Source organism: Aspergillus aculeatus (assembly GCF_001890905.1).
Source record: "Aspergillus aculeatus ATCC 16872 unplaced genomic scaffold ASPACscaffold_15, whole genome shotgun sequence".
Classification (NCBI taxonomy): Eukaryota; Fungi; Ascomycota; class Eurotiomycetes; order Eurotiales; family Aspergillaceae; genus Aspergillus; species Aspergillus aculeatus.
Window position 1 is genome coordinate 117,135 of NW_017962990.1, and position 17,957 is coordinate 135,091.

Below are 17,957 nucleotides of genomic sequence, written 5' to 3' on the forward strand. Positions count from 1 at the left end.
ATTTTGCTGAACATGCGCGGACGTTCTGATAATAGAGGAGTGCACAGTCGATGGAAAAGACGGAAGGGTGCATGATAGACAGTCCAAGTGATGCCGCCTTTTTTTGCGTTGATTTTCATTTCCCACCTATTTATGCCAGTCAACGAATCCGTGATACGATAGCTTGATCACTGTTTGCTGGCATGCAGAGGGAGCGCAGTCGACCTCATAAGGAACGAAGACCGACGCAATAGAGCCCCTATGTGGTTGTTTTCCCATGCGATTCCCAAGGGACGGACATAGAACCAAAATAGAAAATATCCTCTCTTTGTTCCTTTGATGTGATCTTTGAATGACGTCATATTCAATGCTTCACGTAGCATATACCGTTGACCTTACCGCAGTAAGGTAGGTAGGCATACAAGTAAAAACCACGAGAAGGCTGAGCCCGGCCATTGCAGGACAGCCACCACAGGAGGATGGGTCTGGATCAGAAGAGCATGTTCAGGCGAACCGCTGTGGTACTATATATTTTCAAGACTGCGGCAATAACCAAGCGAGTATATACAAACATATCACTCGACCCAGCCAAACCTTTAATCACCGTTCAGTGATGTTTCTTAATTTAAGCCTAGCAACGCAGGGCAGGCAGCATCAATTTCATTATATCTTGATTTCCCAGCTAAGCCTCGAATTTGATGAACCCGATATCATAAGAATAGTGTATAAAATGCGGGGAGGGCAGAAAGAGCCGCAGGAAGAAGGAGGCCAAACAATCAAGACAGGTCTTCAACAGGGTTGGTAGGACACAGATCCCCGAAGAACACACCGGTCGGAACAGAATCGTCATCCGACGCGGACTCGGACTCCAGATCCGACGCGGGCAACAGACCGTAGCATGCCTCGGTCAGCCCCCGAGTCCACCGAGCGCGGTCGGCCTTTTGGACATCTCGCCAACGGCGGTAGGATGAGACGGAATCTGCTGGGGTGGAGTCCACAAGTAGCAGATTCGTAGCTGGATCGCAGGAGATGAACGAGGATTTGCCCGGTGCGAGGATAGGAATGGGGGAGGGGGTCAATGATGCGCATATGGGGCTGTTGCTGGGGGCTCTGGCCACCACAAGTGATCCCGGGGACGAGGTTGAGAGGTCAGCCGGGGGGAGAGGGGAGGGCGGAAGTGGGGAAGGAGGAGGGTAATATGGTCGAGCTACAGCGTCCCGGATATGCGGGGGGAGCCATTCGGTAGCACCGAGGTAGGGAGGCATTGCTCCCCGAATCTCGGTGAACGCCTGCAGGACGAAGCAGACAATGAGGATGGAGAGAAGGGCGGCAAACCCGCTGGAGAAATTGGTCCAGATCTCAGATTCTCCAGGCATAGACAAGACGTAGCGAGGATTGCGGCTAGTGGGGGGGCAGGGCGAGAGTGGGAGAGTATGGACGACGACCGTATTGCCCATGCTGACCGAGGCCAATCGAACGCATTGCGGAGGAGTCGCGGCCGACACCGGGTGCAGGGGTGAATGGAAGGGAGCAAAGCAAAGCTTGGTCATGGAAAATGGGTGCACGTCGGGGAGAGTAGTATAGTGACGGAGAGGGCCGTAGCCGCCCCGGCTGCTGAGCGGATTGAGTTCGAGGGTCAGAAGCTCGATGGATTGATCGCTTCCAGAGACTGCGATGATGGCCTGCTGCTGCTGGTTAACGGGGTCGTCGCTCCCAGAGCCTAGAAGGCAGACATCCAAACCAAGACCGATTTTGATGGTCTTGCGAAGCTTTTTACGCCGGATGATGCTTGCTTTCTCGGTGGTTTTTTGCTGCTGTTGTTGCAGTTTCTTCTCCCCTGGATTGGGGACCAGCGCATTTCGGAGATCAAGGATCATCAGCTCACAGCCCTTACGGTCGGGAGAGTTCTGCAGAAGGAGTAGACTGGTTGGCGAAAGGAAGCGCAACGCCCGGAATTTCGGCCTAGTCCGCGGCCCCTTCTCCGGGACCGGTGTCGTATAAATACACTGCATGTCCGGCGTGGCATTTGAGCGAGTTCCCGCAGCAACTTGGCCTACAATAACATCGACACCATTGCTGTAGGCAAAGCGGAAGGTGCCCGTCTCGTCGTCTAATTCAATGATATCAATGTCCTCGGCCTCCTCATCGCTGCCTAGCCGAACTCGACCGATAACCTCCGATTGCCCGGGGGTAGCGGTCGCGCTGAAGAAGACAATCTCGCCAGTCGCCGCCAGACCGGTTGCGATGGCAGCTACGCGAGGGGACTGCGCATCGGGCTTCCACGGGGAAAGGCGCAGAAGGCGTTGGTAAGTGTCGGATGTTTTTGAGCCTTTGGCTGTGCGGAAGAGCGAGGCGCGCGACAAGGGCGTAGTCTTCCCAAGAGTCGGCGCAGCAGGCGAGCCGTCTTCTGACGACTCAACGACCTGATCGGCTCCAGAAAGGGCTTTGCGTGGAGGGTAATCGATGCGAAAGGACCGTAGATGTTGGTTGTTATCTCGCTTCTGTTCTTCGACGGAACTGTTGATGCCGGCCAAGGCAATGACCGAGTCCTCCGTAGGCAGCGCAGCTGCCAGCGAGGTCACCGAATCTTCATCGCGCGACAAGTCGATATCAACGACTGGAGAGAGCGTATGGCGTTTAGAGGAATCGAGAAGGACCTGTTTACAGCACGGGATGATCGTTAGCAGGTAGATTCATAGGACTGGACCGAGGCGGCGACGAGGCAGACTTGCGATTTTGTTTCCCACTCCACTGCGACCCTCCCCTCCTCCACCGGCAACGAGCAAAAATCCAGGATTGCGCGGGTCGAAATCAGCGGCGAAGAGAGGACAAGAAAGAGTCAGCTTAGCGGACGGGATTGAGGGTGCCATGCTTGGCGAGCACAAAGGTCAAACAGTCCGCAAAAAGGGGGAACAAAGAAGAAAGCGATCCGGTATATAGAACCGAATGAAGGATAAAAGGGGGACGAAAAGACGACAAGTGAGGAAGGGAGGTGATCAGGGTGAGAGAGACCGAGGGAGAGTAACAAAGTCAATGAAGAAGAAGATGCAAGGTTAATCAAGGGCATGGATGGGGAGACTGCCAACTGGCCATGACGTTGATGATCCCGGCCGCGGCAGGCTTGCGCTTGGCGTCCAAAACTATGTACTACGCTCTATCTCAAATGGAGAGGAAGTTGCAACATTCATTTTTATTGAATGAAAAATTCTTTATTATAGAATAGAGACATGGAATGTCAAAGGCCCCCAATCAGAGGCCATCAATGGTCTAAATCCGCTTGACTTAAGCTGTCTAATCAACCTCCTGGCCAGTGAACTCAGGCAGACGCTTGCGGACGTCCTCCCAAGTCTCCTCACCATCGACGAGAGCCTTGAGGGCCTGCAAGATCTCCGCTTCACTGGCACGGACTTGCTTCGTCGAGTCGCGGTCACGAAGAGTGAACGTCTGGTCCTTGACCGACTGGAAATCGACAGTGATACCGAAGGGGGTGCCCAATTCATCATTGCGCGCGTAGCGCTTACCAATGCTAGCGGATGAATCATCCACCCGATTGGAGATACCCATCCGGCGGAGGGACATCATCAGCCGTTGGCTAAGGGGCGCGAAGGAGGCGTGCGTCGACAGAGGGACAATCAACACCTTGGTCGGAGCAATCGCGGGGGGGAAGGACAGAACCTGTATAGCAATTTTAGTCAGTTCGGTGTGTCTAGCAAATGCAGTGGGTTGAGAAAAGAAGGAAGATAGACTTACACCACGAGCTTCATCACCCTCACGAGACCAGTAGACGTGCTCCATCATGCTGTACAAGATACGGCCAATACCGAAGGACGGCTCAATGACGTTGGGAGTGTACTCGCGCACGTTCTCCACCCGAGTGCGCTTCTCAATCTTGATCAGCTCGCTGTCCAGCTCGACCGAGCCGGCACCGACACCTTCGACAGGCACCTCAATCTTGCCGTTCTGTGTCAGATCCAGAGAGAGCTTCTCCCGCATATCCTGAGAGAGGGCCTCAATAGCGGCCTCAACGGTCTTACCATCCTTCTTGAAACGGGGACCGAATTTCTTCTTGTCCAGGTCAATTTGCCACTCCTCAATCTTCAAGGGCTCAGCGCGAGGCTCGCGCACAACCAGAGGCGCACCAGTCTTGTTCTTGTGCACCGTCAAATCGTAAGCGCTGCGGTCGGCGCAGCCGACACACTCGATCCAGCCGTAGCTGGTTTGCAGTTCAGCGTCCCAGCAGTCAGCAGCATAGTGGGCCATTTCGTTGGCCATGTGCTGGCGGAAACGAAGCTTGCTGGGGTCCACACCGAGCTTGAGCAGGAAAAGCTGGATACGAGCCAAGAAATAACCCAGGGTTTCGTTGTCCACCAGTCCGGACTCCACGGCCTTGCCAATGGTCATCTTCTCGGTTTGAGTGCGCCCGGACAGCTGCACGTCACGGTTGAGCAGGGACAATTCAACGTCCTTGACTTCGGCGAAGCGGGAGTGCTTCTTGCCGCCCTCGGGGTCAACAAAATGTTCGATTTCGGCCATGAGGAATTCACGCACGCGCAGCAGACCGGCGCGGGGGGAAATCTCGTTACGGAAAGACTTGCCGATCGAGGCAGAGGCGAACGGCATGGATTGCTGGTTGAAGTCCAACAGCTTGTGAAAGTTGAGGAACTGACCCTGGGCGGTTTCGGGGCGCAGGAAACCAGGCATGTTGCTGCTAGGACCAATGGAGGTCTGGAACATCAGGTTGAAGGCTACTGGAGGAAGGAGGTTGCCATCGGTGGTCGGGTTGCGGATATCGTACTTGGCGATGATCTTCTCGAGAGCAGGGCCGTCGAAGTTGTCAATTTGGGCCAGGACTTCTTCGTACTCCTTGACGACAGCATCATCCAGCTTGACAGCCTTGGTCTGCTTGGACTTGCGCTTCTTCTTGGCTTCCTTCTCTTCGTCCACCTCAACCTTCTGGCCACGAGCCTCCTTGTCGCCCTTCAGGCGGCTCTCGAGCACTTCCTCGACCAGGTGGTCAGCGCGGAAGATCTCACCGGTCTTCGGATCCTTGCACATCCAATCGGCAAATTTCTCGACGTGACCACTGGTTTTGAGAATATCATGCGGGGTCAGCATTGTGCAGTCGACCTCGAGCATATCCTCCTCCAGCACGAAGTGCTTGCGCCACAGGTCGACAATGTTGTTCAGGACGGCACAGCCGGGTGGGCCATAGTCGTAGAGACCGGAGACACCGCCGTAAATCTCGAAGGATGGGGTGTAGAAGAGGCGGCGGCGCAGCATAGAGTCCAAAACACTCCGGTCAACGACCTGACCGGTCCTGGTATTGATCGTAGCCATTTTCTTCTTTTTCTTCTGGGTTTGACTAGATTGCGCAATACGACTCTTAAAAAGGAGGGGGATGGGGGAGGTAGAGAAAAGTCTGGAGGAGGAGGGGGAGGGGGAGAGGGAGGAGAAGGGAGACGAGACGAAAGTCGCGGGGATTGAAGCAAGAAAAAGAGGGGCAGCGGAATGAAGTGAAGAAAGTGTAAGTGGGCAGCGGCGGCGGGGAAGAAAAGACGACGGCGGCGGCGGCGGCGGTGGGCGTGGCCGAACCAGGACAGGAGAAGAGATGAAACGAGGGAGAGCAGAAAGACGAGAACAATGCTGCGAGTGAGTCATCCGCCACGTCTCTACAAACTACCAATCAATCAGCACGTCAGACCAGCAGATGAGATTTGCTGTATGAAATGATGATGATGATGATGATGAAGGACAATTGAACAGTATTAGTTCTCTTTAAACTTAAACTGGCGTAGTTGAAACTGATCGGGAATGATTGCTGGCTTCCATGCAAAGAAAGGACGGGCATAAAAACTTCCACATTGCCTGATTGGGTATGGTTGTTGTTCCCGCCTCGCAATGGCAGCAAATCTGTTTTTCACCGCCGGAAGCTGTTGTTCCAGTCCCGATATCATTCCGCCGGTCTCATTTCTTTTTTTTCCCCCCCCATAGTCTTTTTGCCTAGCTTTACACAAGCACAAGTCAATTGGGAGAATTACCTTGACATATTCCTTAGGATGGGGTCCAGAAAGGGCCTCTCTCGGCCGCCGCCTGATGCGAGCTTGGAAATCAAACCGCGCAACAAACTTCGCCGCCAGATGCTCCATATAAAGAGAAAGCGCGCCAAGGATTCCGCTCGCCGCACCGAACGATATGCCTTCAAGAAGGAAGAGGCCAAAAACCCCCGCTTGAAGGAGGAACGGTTGAAACGCAATATCCCACTTACCATTGATCGGAAACGTGTATGGGATGAGGGCGGCAGTGACGTTGAAGATGGCTTGGGGTTGAGTGTTGATGTGGAGCGCATCAAGAGACGCAAGCAGGAAGAAGAAGATGAACTGAACCGACCTTTGAAAGATTTCGAAAAGTCGGGGGATGAGGACTCGCAGGACGATGATGGTGCAGAGGAGCATTCAGACGAGGACGACGATGTGGACAGTATGCTTGCTAGCAGTGACGACGAGGAAGATGGAGATGATGGTGGAGAGGACGATGATGAACACAAGGAGGGCGACTCTCGTGGACGGCGCAAATCCGCTCTTCCCTCCGCTACCGAGCGAGCGACCAGCCCGTCGCGATCGACCAAGAGCACTAACCTCAGTCTTGTCCCCGATGCGCTGGCCGCCAAATTCCCCTCGTTGTTCAACCTTGAAAACCCCTCACCCAAGATTCTCATCACCACCTCGCTCAACTCAACTCTTCATCACGAGGCCGAGCTACTCACGGACCTTTTCCCCAACTCGCACTATGTCCGCCGCACACGCCATCGGTTCGCTCATCAGTTCTCCATCCGCGAGATCTCTAAATTCGCCTCGAATCGGAACTACACTGCGCTGGTAATTTTACGTGAAGATCAGAAGAAACCCACCGGTCTGGATATCGTCCACCTGCCCACTGGCCCAATGTTTCATTTCTCTATGTCCAACTGGGTTGAAGGCAAGCGCATTCCTGGGCACGGAAATGCCACCGATCATTTCCCCGAGCTCATCCTGAACAACTTCCGCACTCCCCTGGGTCTGTTGACGGCCCATCTATTCCGTACTCTGTTCCCCGCGCAGCCGGAAGTTCAAGGCCGGCAAGTCGTCACCGTCCTGAACAGTCGCGATTATCTCTTCTTTCGTCGCCACCGCTACGTCTTCCGCGAGAAGCGAGAGACTGAAAAGGCAGTTGTAGGTGCGGATGGCAAGGAGATGAAGGGTGCTGAGGGCATTCGAGCTGGTATGCAGGAACTGGGACCCCGCTTCACCCTGAAGCTGCGCCGGATTGATAAGGGTATACAACGGGCTAGTGGCCAGGAGTGGGAATGGAAGGGTGGCATGGAAAAAACCCGCACCAAATTCCAGCTATGATGCAATTTCTCCCATTGTTTATCTTGAAGATATCCAGCCATGTTTGTTTGCATTGGGGTTTGGATGGGCGTTTTGTTGGTTGCTTTTCCCGAAGCCCAGTTTTTATAGGGGATTTATTTCCTTGTTCATATTACATCAGGATATCATCCTACGACTATCTTATTCCGTATCATTCATTCTGGTGTATATATGGACATGACATCAAAACTCGTTGTAGGAAGAAAGGGCCCGAGTGATACTGGTAAGTCTCGAGGAGCGCGCAGGCTGATAGAATGAAATCGAAAGCAAGAGCATGACAATGAGAGAAGAAAGCCACCAGGGGCTGGGTGGGTGTAAGAAAGCCCTGGTTGTACTGTAGATCCAGGGCCAGTCGGAGGGGTTTTTTGTAGCCAAAAAAAAAAAGAAAGGGGAAAAAAACGAAAGAAAAAAAGGGAAAAGAGCAACAATGCCTTCTCCGAGAATACCATTAACAACAATACTTTCTACAACACCTACACCAACAATCACCTTCCACATTGTACTGTGCAGTACTACTTCACCATACACACACTCTGTGGGCCACCATCACCTCCACCTTCCCCTTCACCACCTCCTCCTCATACAACCAAATGTCCATATCTCCCACCTCAACCGCAGCCGCGGCCGCTGCAGGGCCGATAATCAAAGTCCCCCACCGCTTCCTATTCATCGCCTCCATAGGGAATCGATTCCCCCAGCATTATCGCCAAACCCGCCACAGCGCCGGCCACATCCTCCTGGATGCACTTGTCCCGCTCCTGCGGGCGCGGATCCCCCATACGGGCCGCGGGGGCGCGCGGCCCTACTTCTACGAAACCTTCGAGTCCCCCGCGATGATGAACGTCTCCGGCGGGAAAGTCGTGCCGGCGCTCAACACCTGGATGAAGAAGTTCCCCAGCGCCGGAATCAACCACCAGCAGCTCGCCGAGCGCGGGGAGCTGACGATCCCGTATGAGTTCCTGCCCACCACCACCACCACCACCAGCAGCACCGGGCGAGGGCAGCAGCCCGAGTGGGAGCGCCGGGGCACCGATCCGCGCAATGTGCGCGACTTCAAACCGACCTTGGTGATCCTCCATGATGAGCTGGAGGCGCCGCTGGGAAAAGTCAAGGTTCGCCGCGGGGGTCCGAATGAGGCCAGTCTGCGGGGCCACAACGGCCTCCAGAACATCTTCGACGTCCTGCGTTCGAAGAAACACTACCCGGTCAAGTCGGCGACAAGCCCGCGAGTGATGCGCGTGGGAGTGGGCATCGGTCGCCCCAAGGAGAGAACGTCCGAGGCCGTCTCGAAATATGTCCTCGGCAAGATGTCCCAGACGGAGTTGGATGCCATTGCCGCCGCAGCGGGTCGCGTCATGGATCTTCTGGCCGACGAGTTCTATCGGTCGGACGATGAGCTCAAGTGAATGATCATAAACGGAAGGATGGAAACAATACATTGAGCAAGCAGCGGAGAAGCAAGATAGATTTCGATGCTGGGGGAGTCATGACCCAGCCGTATATTTTACAGATACCCATGAAATGCAATTCATTCCCTTAGAAGAGGAACGCGAATCCAGAGTCTAATTAGATCATACACAAATGCTCCGTGTCTGGCTAAGGAGCTGGAAGGTAGAGAGCCCACTCCTCCCTCCTCCCTCCCAGATACCCTTTGCTCAACCCACGAGCATATCAAGTATTAAAGGCAGCCCATCGAGGAAGATATGGGGTGGTAATAGCGACAGCGCAAATCCGAGAAAGAATAGCAAGTAATGGAAACGCCTTCCCCCCCTTCTCTGAAGGGGAACATGATCGACAACCGAAGCCTCACACAGTGCCCGCTATGCTTAGGTCCCGGATTTCTTGCAACACCTCTTCCACCCGATTGTCCAAATCTCCCCGAGCATACTGATCCCGCGTCTCCGCATCCAGATACTGCTGTACTTGAGCCATGCGCGAGTATGCCTCGGCACAGAAGCGCAGCTGGATCTTGACCAGGGCTTCGAAGCTAGGGTCCAAATACGGGACCCGGAGATCGATTAGTTGCGGTAGCTCCGTGAACAGTTGCTCGTTTAGTTGCTCATACGCCTGCTTGGCGATCTCCATCTCGCGCTCGGTCCGGGGCAGCTTCGTGGCGTCCTTGTCAGGCTTCTCGACTAACTTCTTCACCTTGGCCCGCATCGAATCGTAATCCAGGAGCTTGTGGTTGCGCTTCTTGATACACTCATTGATATCCGGGAAGTAGGCGCAGAATCGCGAAATCGGTTCCAGCACGGTCGACCTGTAGCAGCCTGTTCAGCCTTGACCAGCAAGAGCATCGACGTCAGTAAGTCGCAAAGGGTTATTTACCGATAGGGTCCATCCAAGGCTTTGATCGTCTCAGCGTCTAAATCTTCCACCGCCTGCTTATAACTCCGACTGACGCCATCGCGTGTACCCGCATCGCCGTAGAAAGCATCAATCGTCTCGGCGATGCGCATCTGGGAGGCGGTCATCGCTGATAAAATTGTCTGCGCATTAGCAACCTGTCTCCTCGGAGACTCTCCCCGGGTTTGCAAGCGGCTTCATAGAGAACACACCTCGCAGCGAATCCAAATAACCCTTGGCCTCCTTCTGTAGCCGATTGGCAGCAGCCTCCATGGTCCGATACCGCCTGAGTCGGAGCCTATCAGTGACCCGGACCAACCACTGATCACCAGTTCGTGTGCCGACAGTGCCTTACCTTTCCTCAATCTCATAGTCGCGATCGTTGGTCCGCTCCACGTGTCCTAGTTCGCAAGAAGTATTTCGAGTTAGCCGTCGGTGGTCGTGATCGATCGAGGGGGAGGATGATAGAAGACAATCTCATCGCGGGGTACGCAGGCAGCCAACAACATACCGGTCTTCATCATCACCTGCGTCGTTGCGCGGTTCACATTTTTCTTGAACCCTAGAGAGTCCAGAAGTGTTAGAAGTAGGTCTCAAGCGGACCGGCGAAAACTGCAAGAAGCAGGGATGGCATTTGCGCACCTGCCCAGGACATGATGACGATGGGTCTTGCGAGTCGGGGTGAATTCTTCGAGATAGAGCGATGAATGGCTGGATGTAGACAACCGATAGGATATGCCGGCCGCAAGAGATATGCACTCCGATAAGGATTTAACAAGTGTTTACCAAACAAATCGCGAGTTCGTTGTTGTTCGAGTTCCAAGTCTGAGGGAGTGAAACGTAATGTGGAAAGGGTGCCTCTTTTCCGAAAGCAGATGGAGATGCCCGATGAATGCGGGACAAGGCAGGCTGCCATCACTGTGGCGCTGACGACCGAATTATAAATGATGTGGCGGTGCTCTTTCATGTAATGTTCTCTGCATTACAACTCGTCCTGTATGGAGTATTACATACTTATGTATTATGGAGAGTAATCTGTGCGCATTTGCCCGGGATCCGCGGGCGGATGACTTCTGTATTGTAGTGTATTGTAGGAACACGGGTGGTCAGTCACAGTACTCTATACAGTACTGTAATGTTCACTGTGTGTATCACTGTATCTGCCGTTCGTTCCTCCTGTTCTTCTTCTACGTCATGTATTGCCAGTATCAAGAAACGTTGCAGCCCGCCTCCTGCTATGTAACTTCCTTAAATTAACATAGGAGGTGGGAGTGATGTCAGTATGTCACTCAGTAAGTCAGTGAACCACTGCAAATACACATTGTTATGTACTGACTGTACTGTACATTACTCTTCAATCTCATCACAACATGTCAATCCTCTTGACTTTCTCTGGGGAGCGATTCTCTTGCGGCAATTCTTTCCCCTCACCAAGTCATTGCAGCGCATCCTCGGCCGAACCAGGCTCCAGACCCTGAACATTCTTGTTGCTCTGCACCCCGGATTCTCAGAAGCCCCTCGTGCAAGCAGATTGATGACTTTCGAGTACGAGACCTACAATATCGTGTGTTGGTCCAATGAAGGATCGACAGGCACAGCATAGCATAGCTACTTTGTACATACATTCTCGTATGGATTTAATCCTCCCTCCGGGGCCTCGGAGAAGAGATTCCTCGTGCCAGAAAAAACAAAACACGACCGACTGAAACTTCCAGTGATTCCCTTCAAGTATGTATGCAGTAGGTACTCCGTACTTACACCCTAGTGCACACCCTAGTGCACGTACGCGAAATCATATGTCCCGAGAGAAGCCAGTCAATGTGTTTGCCAAGATCCACCCGATATCGGACTCTTGGCCATCCGCCTTGCAGCGGTGGGCGGGTTCTCGACTTCTCAATCGAACCATAAGGTGGCAATGCAGTGCAGTGAGGGCCTGTTAGGTAGGAGGTTCAGACGCTCGTCTCTTCGCCAAGAGAGGAGAGAGAGATAGAGAGAGAGAGTAATAGTGCTGCCTACCCTGAGCGGAAGATCATCCGGAACTCCTCGTCTTCCTCCTTCTCCATTGGCATAGGGCTGGCTGCAGTGCCAAGCTTGACATTTCCCCAACGGAATCAGACAGCAACATGAGCACTCAGACTCAAGGGGTTGGAGGGGAGAGGAGTGGCAAATGCAGCCTAAAAACTCTCTGTACGGAAGTACGGCCTTTCGGTTTCTGAAGCCGAGGGTTTACTCCATAGACAGTGAATGACCCTGAACTACCAGATAGACAGACGGTGAGCCCGGCATCAAAAAACAATCAATCAATCCCCTGTCAAGAAAACTCACTGAGTGAGCTGTCGATCTCCACTCATCAATAACGCCAGTCAATCAATCGGTCATTTGAACGGCCCGCAGAGGAAACTAACCAATTTTTTGACTGAAAGCTCGAGTTCGTCTTCGGACTGCAGGATGCGCCAAGCAAGCTTGATCTGGCTCGTTGCCCGGCGCGTTCTATTCCTGCATCTGGTCTGAGTTAGTGCTGTATGTACATATGGGTACAAACATAACATATAAATATACATATATTATTACATTATTACAATGTGAGAGTGCGCATGGCCTGCGTCGTTTGTCCTGGGCTGGACCGGTCGAACCAGACATAACCACCGAATCAATCCTAGATCACATTCCGATGCAGTCTATGCATGCGGCACAAGTGCCAGTCATGTGTTTTTATGTTACTTGGCAGTTACCACTGTCAGTCAGTGTTGGTAGCGGTGGAGCAGCTGCCAGTTATCGGGAATCCGACCGTGGTATTTTGATCCCGACCGAGGCTGAAACTGTTGTCTTCCACATTGTTCGTATTTTTGGTGGCTCTGAGTTAGTACAGTGACTAATGTGACTAGATGCGCCAGAACTAGAACTCATTTCTTGACTTGGATTGATCGCTGGCCTATTAACTTAATGCAGCTGATGAGGTCATCCCTAGTCAATGGTTTGATCACATAAAGAGAAACTGGACAACAACCTCGTTCTCGCACGTACTGGAGCATTACCAGGTCAGTTCCTCTATCTTAAAATATTCCATGATTGGTACGGTACATAGGAGCCACTATTATATCGAGTCGCGGACAGTATTGGGTACAACAAACGCTGCTGTGCAGTATAGCCAGCAATAAGGCGACTAAATGACGAGCAAGAATATCCAGCCAAGGAACGAGAAATGAGAAGAATGACATAGATGATCATGTCGGAGAATATGCTGCTAGAGGGTATCCCAGAAACACACATGCCCGATCCCCGGTCCCATAAGAGTTTTGATGGTACAATAATTTCAGGACCATTACACCAAGAACGACCGGAAAGTGAAGTAGACCCAAGCGAACGATAAAGATGCAAATGGTTAGGACAGGTTCCAGCTGAGCCAACTCATAATATCCTCCCAAGGAAAGACTGATCGTCCAGCCGATCTCGAGAAGAGAGAATCACCATAACAAAAGAAATCCCAAGAAAGGAATAGAAAATAAAATAAAAGAAAAGAAAGCAAGAGAAACAACATAAGAAGACAAAAGGGCAGTGCCCTTGCAGTGTGAGCGACGAATAGTCAATGATAATGGATATAGGTTGCATCGAACATGTTAAAGAGAAGGTGGCTCATAGATCATGACTGTTCGTTGCATTGACATGGAAACATGAAGACCAAACTAAACCCATAAGCTAGTAGGCAGGGAGTATAAAATAGTGGTAGAGACAGAAAACATGCGCCGGTATGATAGCTTCGAAATCAAAAGGGCCCCCTTCTATGGTATCAGTCGCAAGACAGACCGAGAAAGAAGCAGGCGGAAGGATAAGAAAATTCGCCTGTAGAACGGCAGACACATGAACCACCCGGGTCTATGGTTTTGTTTTTGGCACACGCACACCAAACAAGAGATCAACTTCTCAATAGGGGATGCACAGCCCCGACTAACGCAAGATTGAGCCCGCCGAGACCATGGGCCCCCTTATCAAGTGACCATCCCCGGCGCTTTGAAGGTGAGCCCAACAGCGTGGATATGTTGATCGTTGATTTTTGCTTTAGAATCCTTCCTCACCAGCCTTACATAGCTTGATCTCACGAACCCACTCGGATTTAAGCACCTGCGAGGCATTGATTCGGCGAGAAGGATTGGGATCCAGAATGGAGTAAATGACGTTCCGACAACGAGCCTGCATAGCTTCGTGTCAGTCTACATGTCTGCCAACATGAGGTTCACGGTGTACTTACCCGATGCAAAGTTTCGATGGGAGCATAACCATCTTCATGTTTGCGACCCTCCAGGTACCGCTGATAAAACTCATCTTCATCCTTGCGGGCGACTCTCCAAAGGTGTCGCCCAGTCCGCATGGCCATATAGATCACGCCAGTCGCCCACAGGTCGACCGCTCTCGGGTCAAATTCCCTCTCAATGTACTCCTCCGGGGCAATGTAAGGGGCCGAGCCACAGAGCCCAGCGGTCATGTGAGCCTCTTTCTCCCAAGCCATACGGAAACACTCGCCATTTCCGAAATCCGTGATCTTGAGAGCTCCATGGGTAGTTAGCAGGAGGTTCTCGGGTTTCAGGTCGCGATGGGCGACGCCCATTTCATGCATGTATTCGACACCCCGCATGAGCTGTTTGAAGAAGCAATCGGCCTCAGCAACTTCCAACTTGCCGGCGGCCAATACCAGTGTGTACAGATCACCGCCTGCACAATACTCCATGACTTCGCAATAGTCTCCTTTGGCGTCCTGCAGGAGATCGAGGGTATGTATGACGTTGGGGTGGCGGAGAGATGAGGAAATGCAGAATTCCGATGTTAACCGTTTCTGATATTTCTTCGTAGTTTCTTGAGGCCGACGGCGAAATTCTTTGACGGCATAGAGCTGCTCGACTCTAGAGTCTTTAGGGTCCACTTTGTGAGATATGCGGACAATACCGAAAGCACCCCGACCAACAATCTCCTGACACTTGCCGTACTTGTCAACTAGCGAGGCCGTGGCATTGGGGCCACCCTTCTTGTCTGCAGCAAGCTTGTCGCGTTCGGTCTTGAATTGGTCAATCCAAGTAGACATGAGCGACAATTGCTGTTCCTCGACATGATCTTCCTTCTTTCTTCCGCCGCCCAGCATATCGCGGAGCAAGTCGGTCAGCTTCTCTTGCCTTCTGGCACTCTTGAGGTGATGTAGGTGAGTACCATCGCCGGGCACCTCAAAGCGTCGATGAGCGACTGGAGCTTCTTTTTGGTCCTTGCCACTGCTGGATTTGAACTTGCGTTCGTCCTCTCTGGTAGACGTTTGACGGGATGGCGCTCTTGAGGAGGGTTTTGAGGTAGGGCGAGACGAGGGTTTCGAAGGCTTCGTACTACCATTGGAGGATGCTTTGATGCTATCCGAGCTGCTATCCGAGAAATCGCGATGCGGATCCAACTCCTTAGGGGTCGTCTTGCCCGTGTTCGAGAACATACGAGAGATGCGGTTGGCCATGGTCGGTTTGGGAGCCTTTACTGGCCCAGGGGAGGAGGGGAGGGCGTCCCCGTTCATGTCGGACAGATGTGTGCCCGCAAGAGCACGTGTTACCTGGGACTCTCCATCTCCAAAGTCGTGAAAAATCTGTGACGTTGCGGCTGAAGAGACTGCGGAAGGTACAGGTGAAATCGATTGTGGAGTCATGTGCGGTAGTATGAGATAATATAGACGAAAAAGAAGAGGAGCGAGAATGCCCCCACGACGTAGGGAGGGAGCAAGAAAGCCTACAGCACGAAGCTGCTAAGGCCAAAGATAACTCTGGAAGAGAATTGAATATAGAAAGGAGAACTGGGGAGGAATGGAGGAACTGGGGAGGGAGGGAGTTGGGGGGGGGAAGGGTAAAAAAAAAGTTGCGGTGGCCCCAGCCGGTGGTGGTGATGGGTTGGTGGCCTGAGGCGACGGATTTTGTCTTGAGAAGGAGGAAAAGAGGAAGAAGAGGTGTGACGAAAGTGACGGCGGGTGCTGGGAAATTTGCAAGAGTTGCAGAGGTGATTTGTAAAATAAAATACCGAGAAGGAGCTGGAACCCCCAAAACCTGAATACACTAAGCCGCAGGAATAATCAACTCAACGAGAAAACAACGAACAATATAGACGACAACAACACAGCAATAAGAATGACTCAAGAGAGAACACCCAGTTGCAAGTACTGAATTGCACAACAGAGATTCGGCCGACTGTACCCTTGGGACAGAAGGTACGAAAGCAGAGTAGAGCAAAATTACCACCGGGAAGGTATTCGCACGCTTTATGAAAGGAGGATGATGTACTGTAGATGAGGAGAGGGAGAGGGAGAGGGAGAGGGAGAGTAGGAAATGTAGCTACGGGGGAGCGCGGTTGAAATAGTGAGTATCCGATTATCATAAGGGAGGAGGGAATGGTAAGTAGGTAAGTTAGTAGCAAGTAGGTAAGTAAGTAACCAGGCCAATCAGTAATACTTTGCAGTGGGCAGTGGGCAGTGGGCAGTGGCACTGCACTGGACTGTGGAAAGTGATTGTGTGGGTTTACCTTTCTGTTCTTTCTTTTCTTTCTACAGTATTCTCTTTCTATTTTAATATTATTATTATTAATTTTCGTTCCCCTTTTGAATTGCTGTCCCTCTATAATAATTATTGTCCACAGAATGATCAATACTCCGTAACTGCTTCACTAGATATCATCAAGTCGATTGTCTATTTGAGTCGATCTTAGTTTCCTCGCATACTTGCATACTTCATATCGAAGGAGGGGCTGCTCTTTGTGAAGTTATCTTACCAAGGTGCTGAGACTTGCCAGTTTTTATCCCAATCAAAGATAATAGCAAGGGATAGATGAGAAGAAAGAGAGAAGCGACGAGAGCAAGAGCGAGAGCGAGAGAGAGATAGAGGAACAAGAATCCCCCGAATTCTCCCATTCGACCTTACCATCTTGGGTTCCCCCTATAAGTACTCCCTACTAAGCAAGTAACTCACAGTTTCTAACAGTTAGGTTTCGCATACATGTAGTTACACCTTCGCCTCAGTTACACCACTCACTTGGTAGATAGCTTAAAGTCCTAAGCTGACTCGGCTCCTCCGTTCGCAGGGCTTCCGGGGCCTCGGGTGAGTGAGTCTCCTGCCCTCTGAGCTGGCCCGCCTGGTAATGTCACCGTATGGTTATCACGCAGCCACACCGTTTCAGTCAGAACCCCCGATTGCAACCCGTCTTCTTTTTTCTCAATGTTCTTTCTGTATCGATTCGTATGTCTTTTGGTACTAACCTTGCTCAGCAATGGATGGTCGGTCTGCAGATTCGCACTATGAAGGAACTGGTTTGCTTATATGTCCGGTCTCGGCTTCTCGCCCTTCTGCTGACCTGGCGCTCTTGCAGCAAGCAGGCAGGAACAAAAAAAAGTGTTCATCCCATCCTGGATCCTGGGCTCAGAAGTAAATGTACATATGTGTACATCAAGAAGCAAACAGGTCGGATACAGTACAGTACAGACTAAATGCTGTACCATTTGGTATGTATGGTACAGTACCTAGTGTACCCTAAAAGGTACGAGTAAGCACAGCGCAATTGAACAAATACGAAACCAACCAGGGCATGCTGCCAACGGTACGGAGCACTAAGAATGTAACAATAATCAAGAACAAAGTGGCGCTGGGGCGTTGGCCTCCCCTTAACCTTCTTAGCTTGGTTTAAGTGAAGGGAGGCGTCCTGTGAGATTTCTCATCAAGACTCCATTGCGGTGCGGAAGATCCCTGGGCTTAAGCCGTTCACATTCATCAGGTCCGGTTCCCCTTCCCCTGCTGCCACTTGTTGACCCATTGACTCATTGACCCATCGTCATAAAGCGTAGTTCCCCCTCGAGGAGTCTGTGATGGTCTTTTTCTGATTATTCTCCGCTGTTCCCTTTGCTCTAGTCGAATGACGTTCACTGTCCGTGATCGGAAATACCTAGTATGTAAGAAGGACCTACACGGTTGGATTCGCTTGGCCTCGCACAATTTGTAGATGACGTTAGCTCCCTCGCCGGCGGGAAATGGATTAGTCAACCCTCAGCTCAGCAGCTCTGGGTGATTACATATGAGTAAGTCTGTTAACTTATGAGTAATTCAAGATAACTAGCTGTACAGTGATCGGTAAGTAAATTACTAACCAAGTTCAGTTAATTTAAACTAAAGAGTAGGTTTCGGATCAGAACTGCTGAAGACGCCCTGCATTCTGCACAGCCTCAAT

The 17,957-nt window shown here is 51.8% G+C and overlaps 6 protein-coding genes across 6 annotated transcripts; 2 read left to right on the forward strand and 4 right to left on the reverse strand.

The window, feature by feature from the left end:
- Positions 1 to 482: 482 nt before the first annotated feature.
- On the reverse strand, positions 483 to 2,981 carry ASPACDRAFT_1873892 (uncharacterized protein). Its single transcript, XM_020198022.1, has 3 exons — positions 2,712 to 2,981; positions 1,830 to 2,636; positions 483 to 1,790 (listed from the first exon to the last, which is right to left on the reverse strand). The coding sequence occupies exons 1-3, from the start codon at positions 2,847 to 2,849 to the stop codon at positions 756 to 758; spliced, it is 1,980 nt and encodes a 659-aa protein (XP_020053077.1). The 5' UTR covers positions 2,850 to 2,981; the 3' UTR covers positions 483 to 755.
- A 289-nt stretch (positions 2,982 to 3,270) lies between these two features.
- On the reverse strand, positions 3,271 to 5,316 carry ASPACDRAFT_33519 (glycine--tRNA ligase; the record flags this gene model as incomplete). The annotated part of the gene is made up of 2 exons (XM_020199963.1): positions 3,271 to 3,654; positions 3,730 to 5,316. The coding sequence occupies 2 exons, from the start codon at positions 5,314 to 5,316 to the stop codon at positions 3,271 to 3,273; spliced, it is 1,971 nt and encodes a 656-aa protein (XP_020053078.1).
- A 645-nt stretch (positions 5,317 to 5,961) lies between these two features.
- ASPACDRAFT_124534 (rRNA-binding ribosome biosynthesis protein RPF1) lies at positions 5,962 to 7,538 on the forward strand. The gene has a single exon (XM_020196738.1). It carries the CDS (start codon positions 6,036 to 6,038, stop codon positions 7,365 to 7,367), a length of 1,332 nt encoding a protein of 443 aa, XP_020053079.1. The 5' UTR covers positions 5,962 to 6,035; the 3' UTR covers positions 7,368 to 7,538.
- A 437-nt stretch (positions 7,539 to 7,975) lies between these two features.
- ASPACDRAFT_46263 (aminoacyl-tRNA hydrolase) lies at positions 7,976 to 8,791 on the forward strand (the record flags this gene model as incomplete). The annotated part of the gene is made up of 1 exon (XM_020201755.1): positions 7,976 to 8,791. The coding sequence occupies one exon, from the start codon at positions 7,976 to 7,978 to the stop codon at positions 8,789 to 8,791; it is 816 nt and encodes a 271-aa protein (XP_020053080.1).
- Positions 8,792 to 8,842: 51 nt separating this feature from the next.
- On the reverse strand, positions 8,843 to 10,590 carry ASPACDRAFT_80943 (amphiphysin-like protein RVS161). The gene is made up of 6 exons (XM_020205753.1): positions 10,374 to 10,590; positions 10,243 to 10,293; positions 10,087 to 10,132; positions 9,944 to 10,017; positions 9,714 to 9,861; positions 8,843 to 9,645 (listed from the first exon to the last, which is right to left on the reverse strand). The coding sequence occupies exons 1-6, from the start codon at positions 10,384 to 10,386 to the stop codon at positions 9,192 to 9,194; spliced, it is 786 nt and encodes a 261-aa protein (XP_020053081.1). The 5' UTR covers positions 10,387 to 10,590; the 3' UTR covers positions 8,843 to 9,191.
- A 3,197-nt stretch (positions 10,591 to 13,787) lies between these two features.
- ASPACDRAFT_34123 (serine/threonine protein kinase SAT4) lies at positions 13,788 to 15,402 on the reverse strand (the record flags this gene model as incomplete). The annotated part of the gene is made up of 2 exons (XM_020200019.1): positions 13,788 to 13,919; positions 13,978 to 15,402. 2 exons carry the CDS (start codon positions 15,400 to 15,402, stop codon positions 13,788 to 13,790), a joined length of 1,557 nt encoding a protein of 518 aa, XP_020053082.1.
- Between the last annotated feature and the right edge of the window lie 2,555 nt (positions 15,403 to 17,957).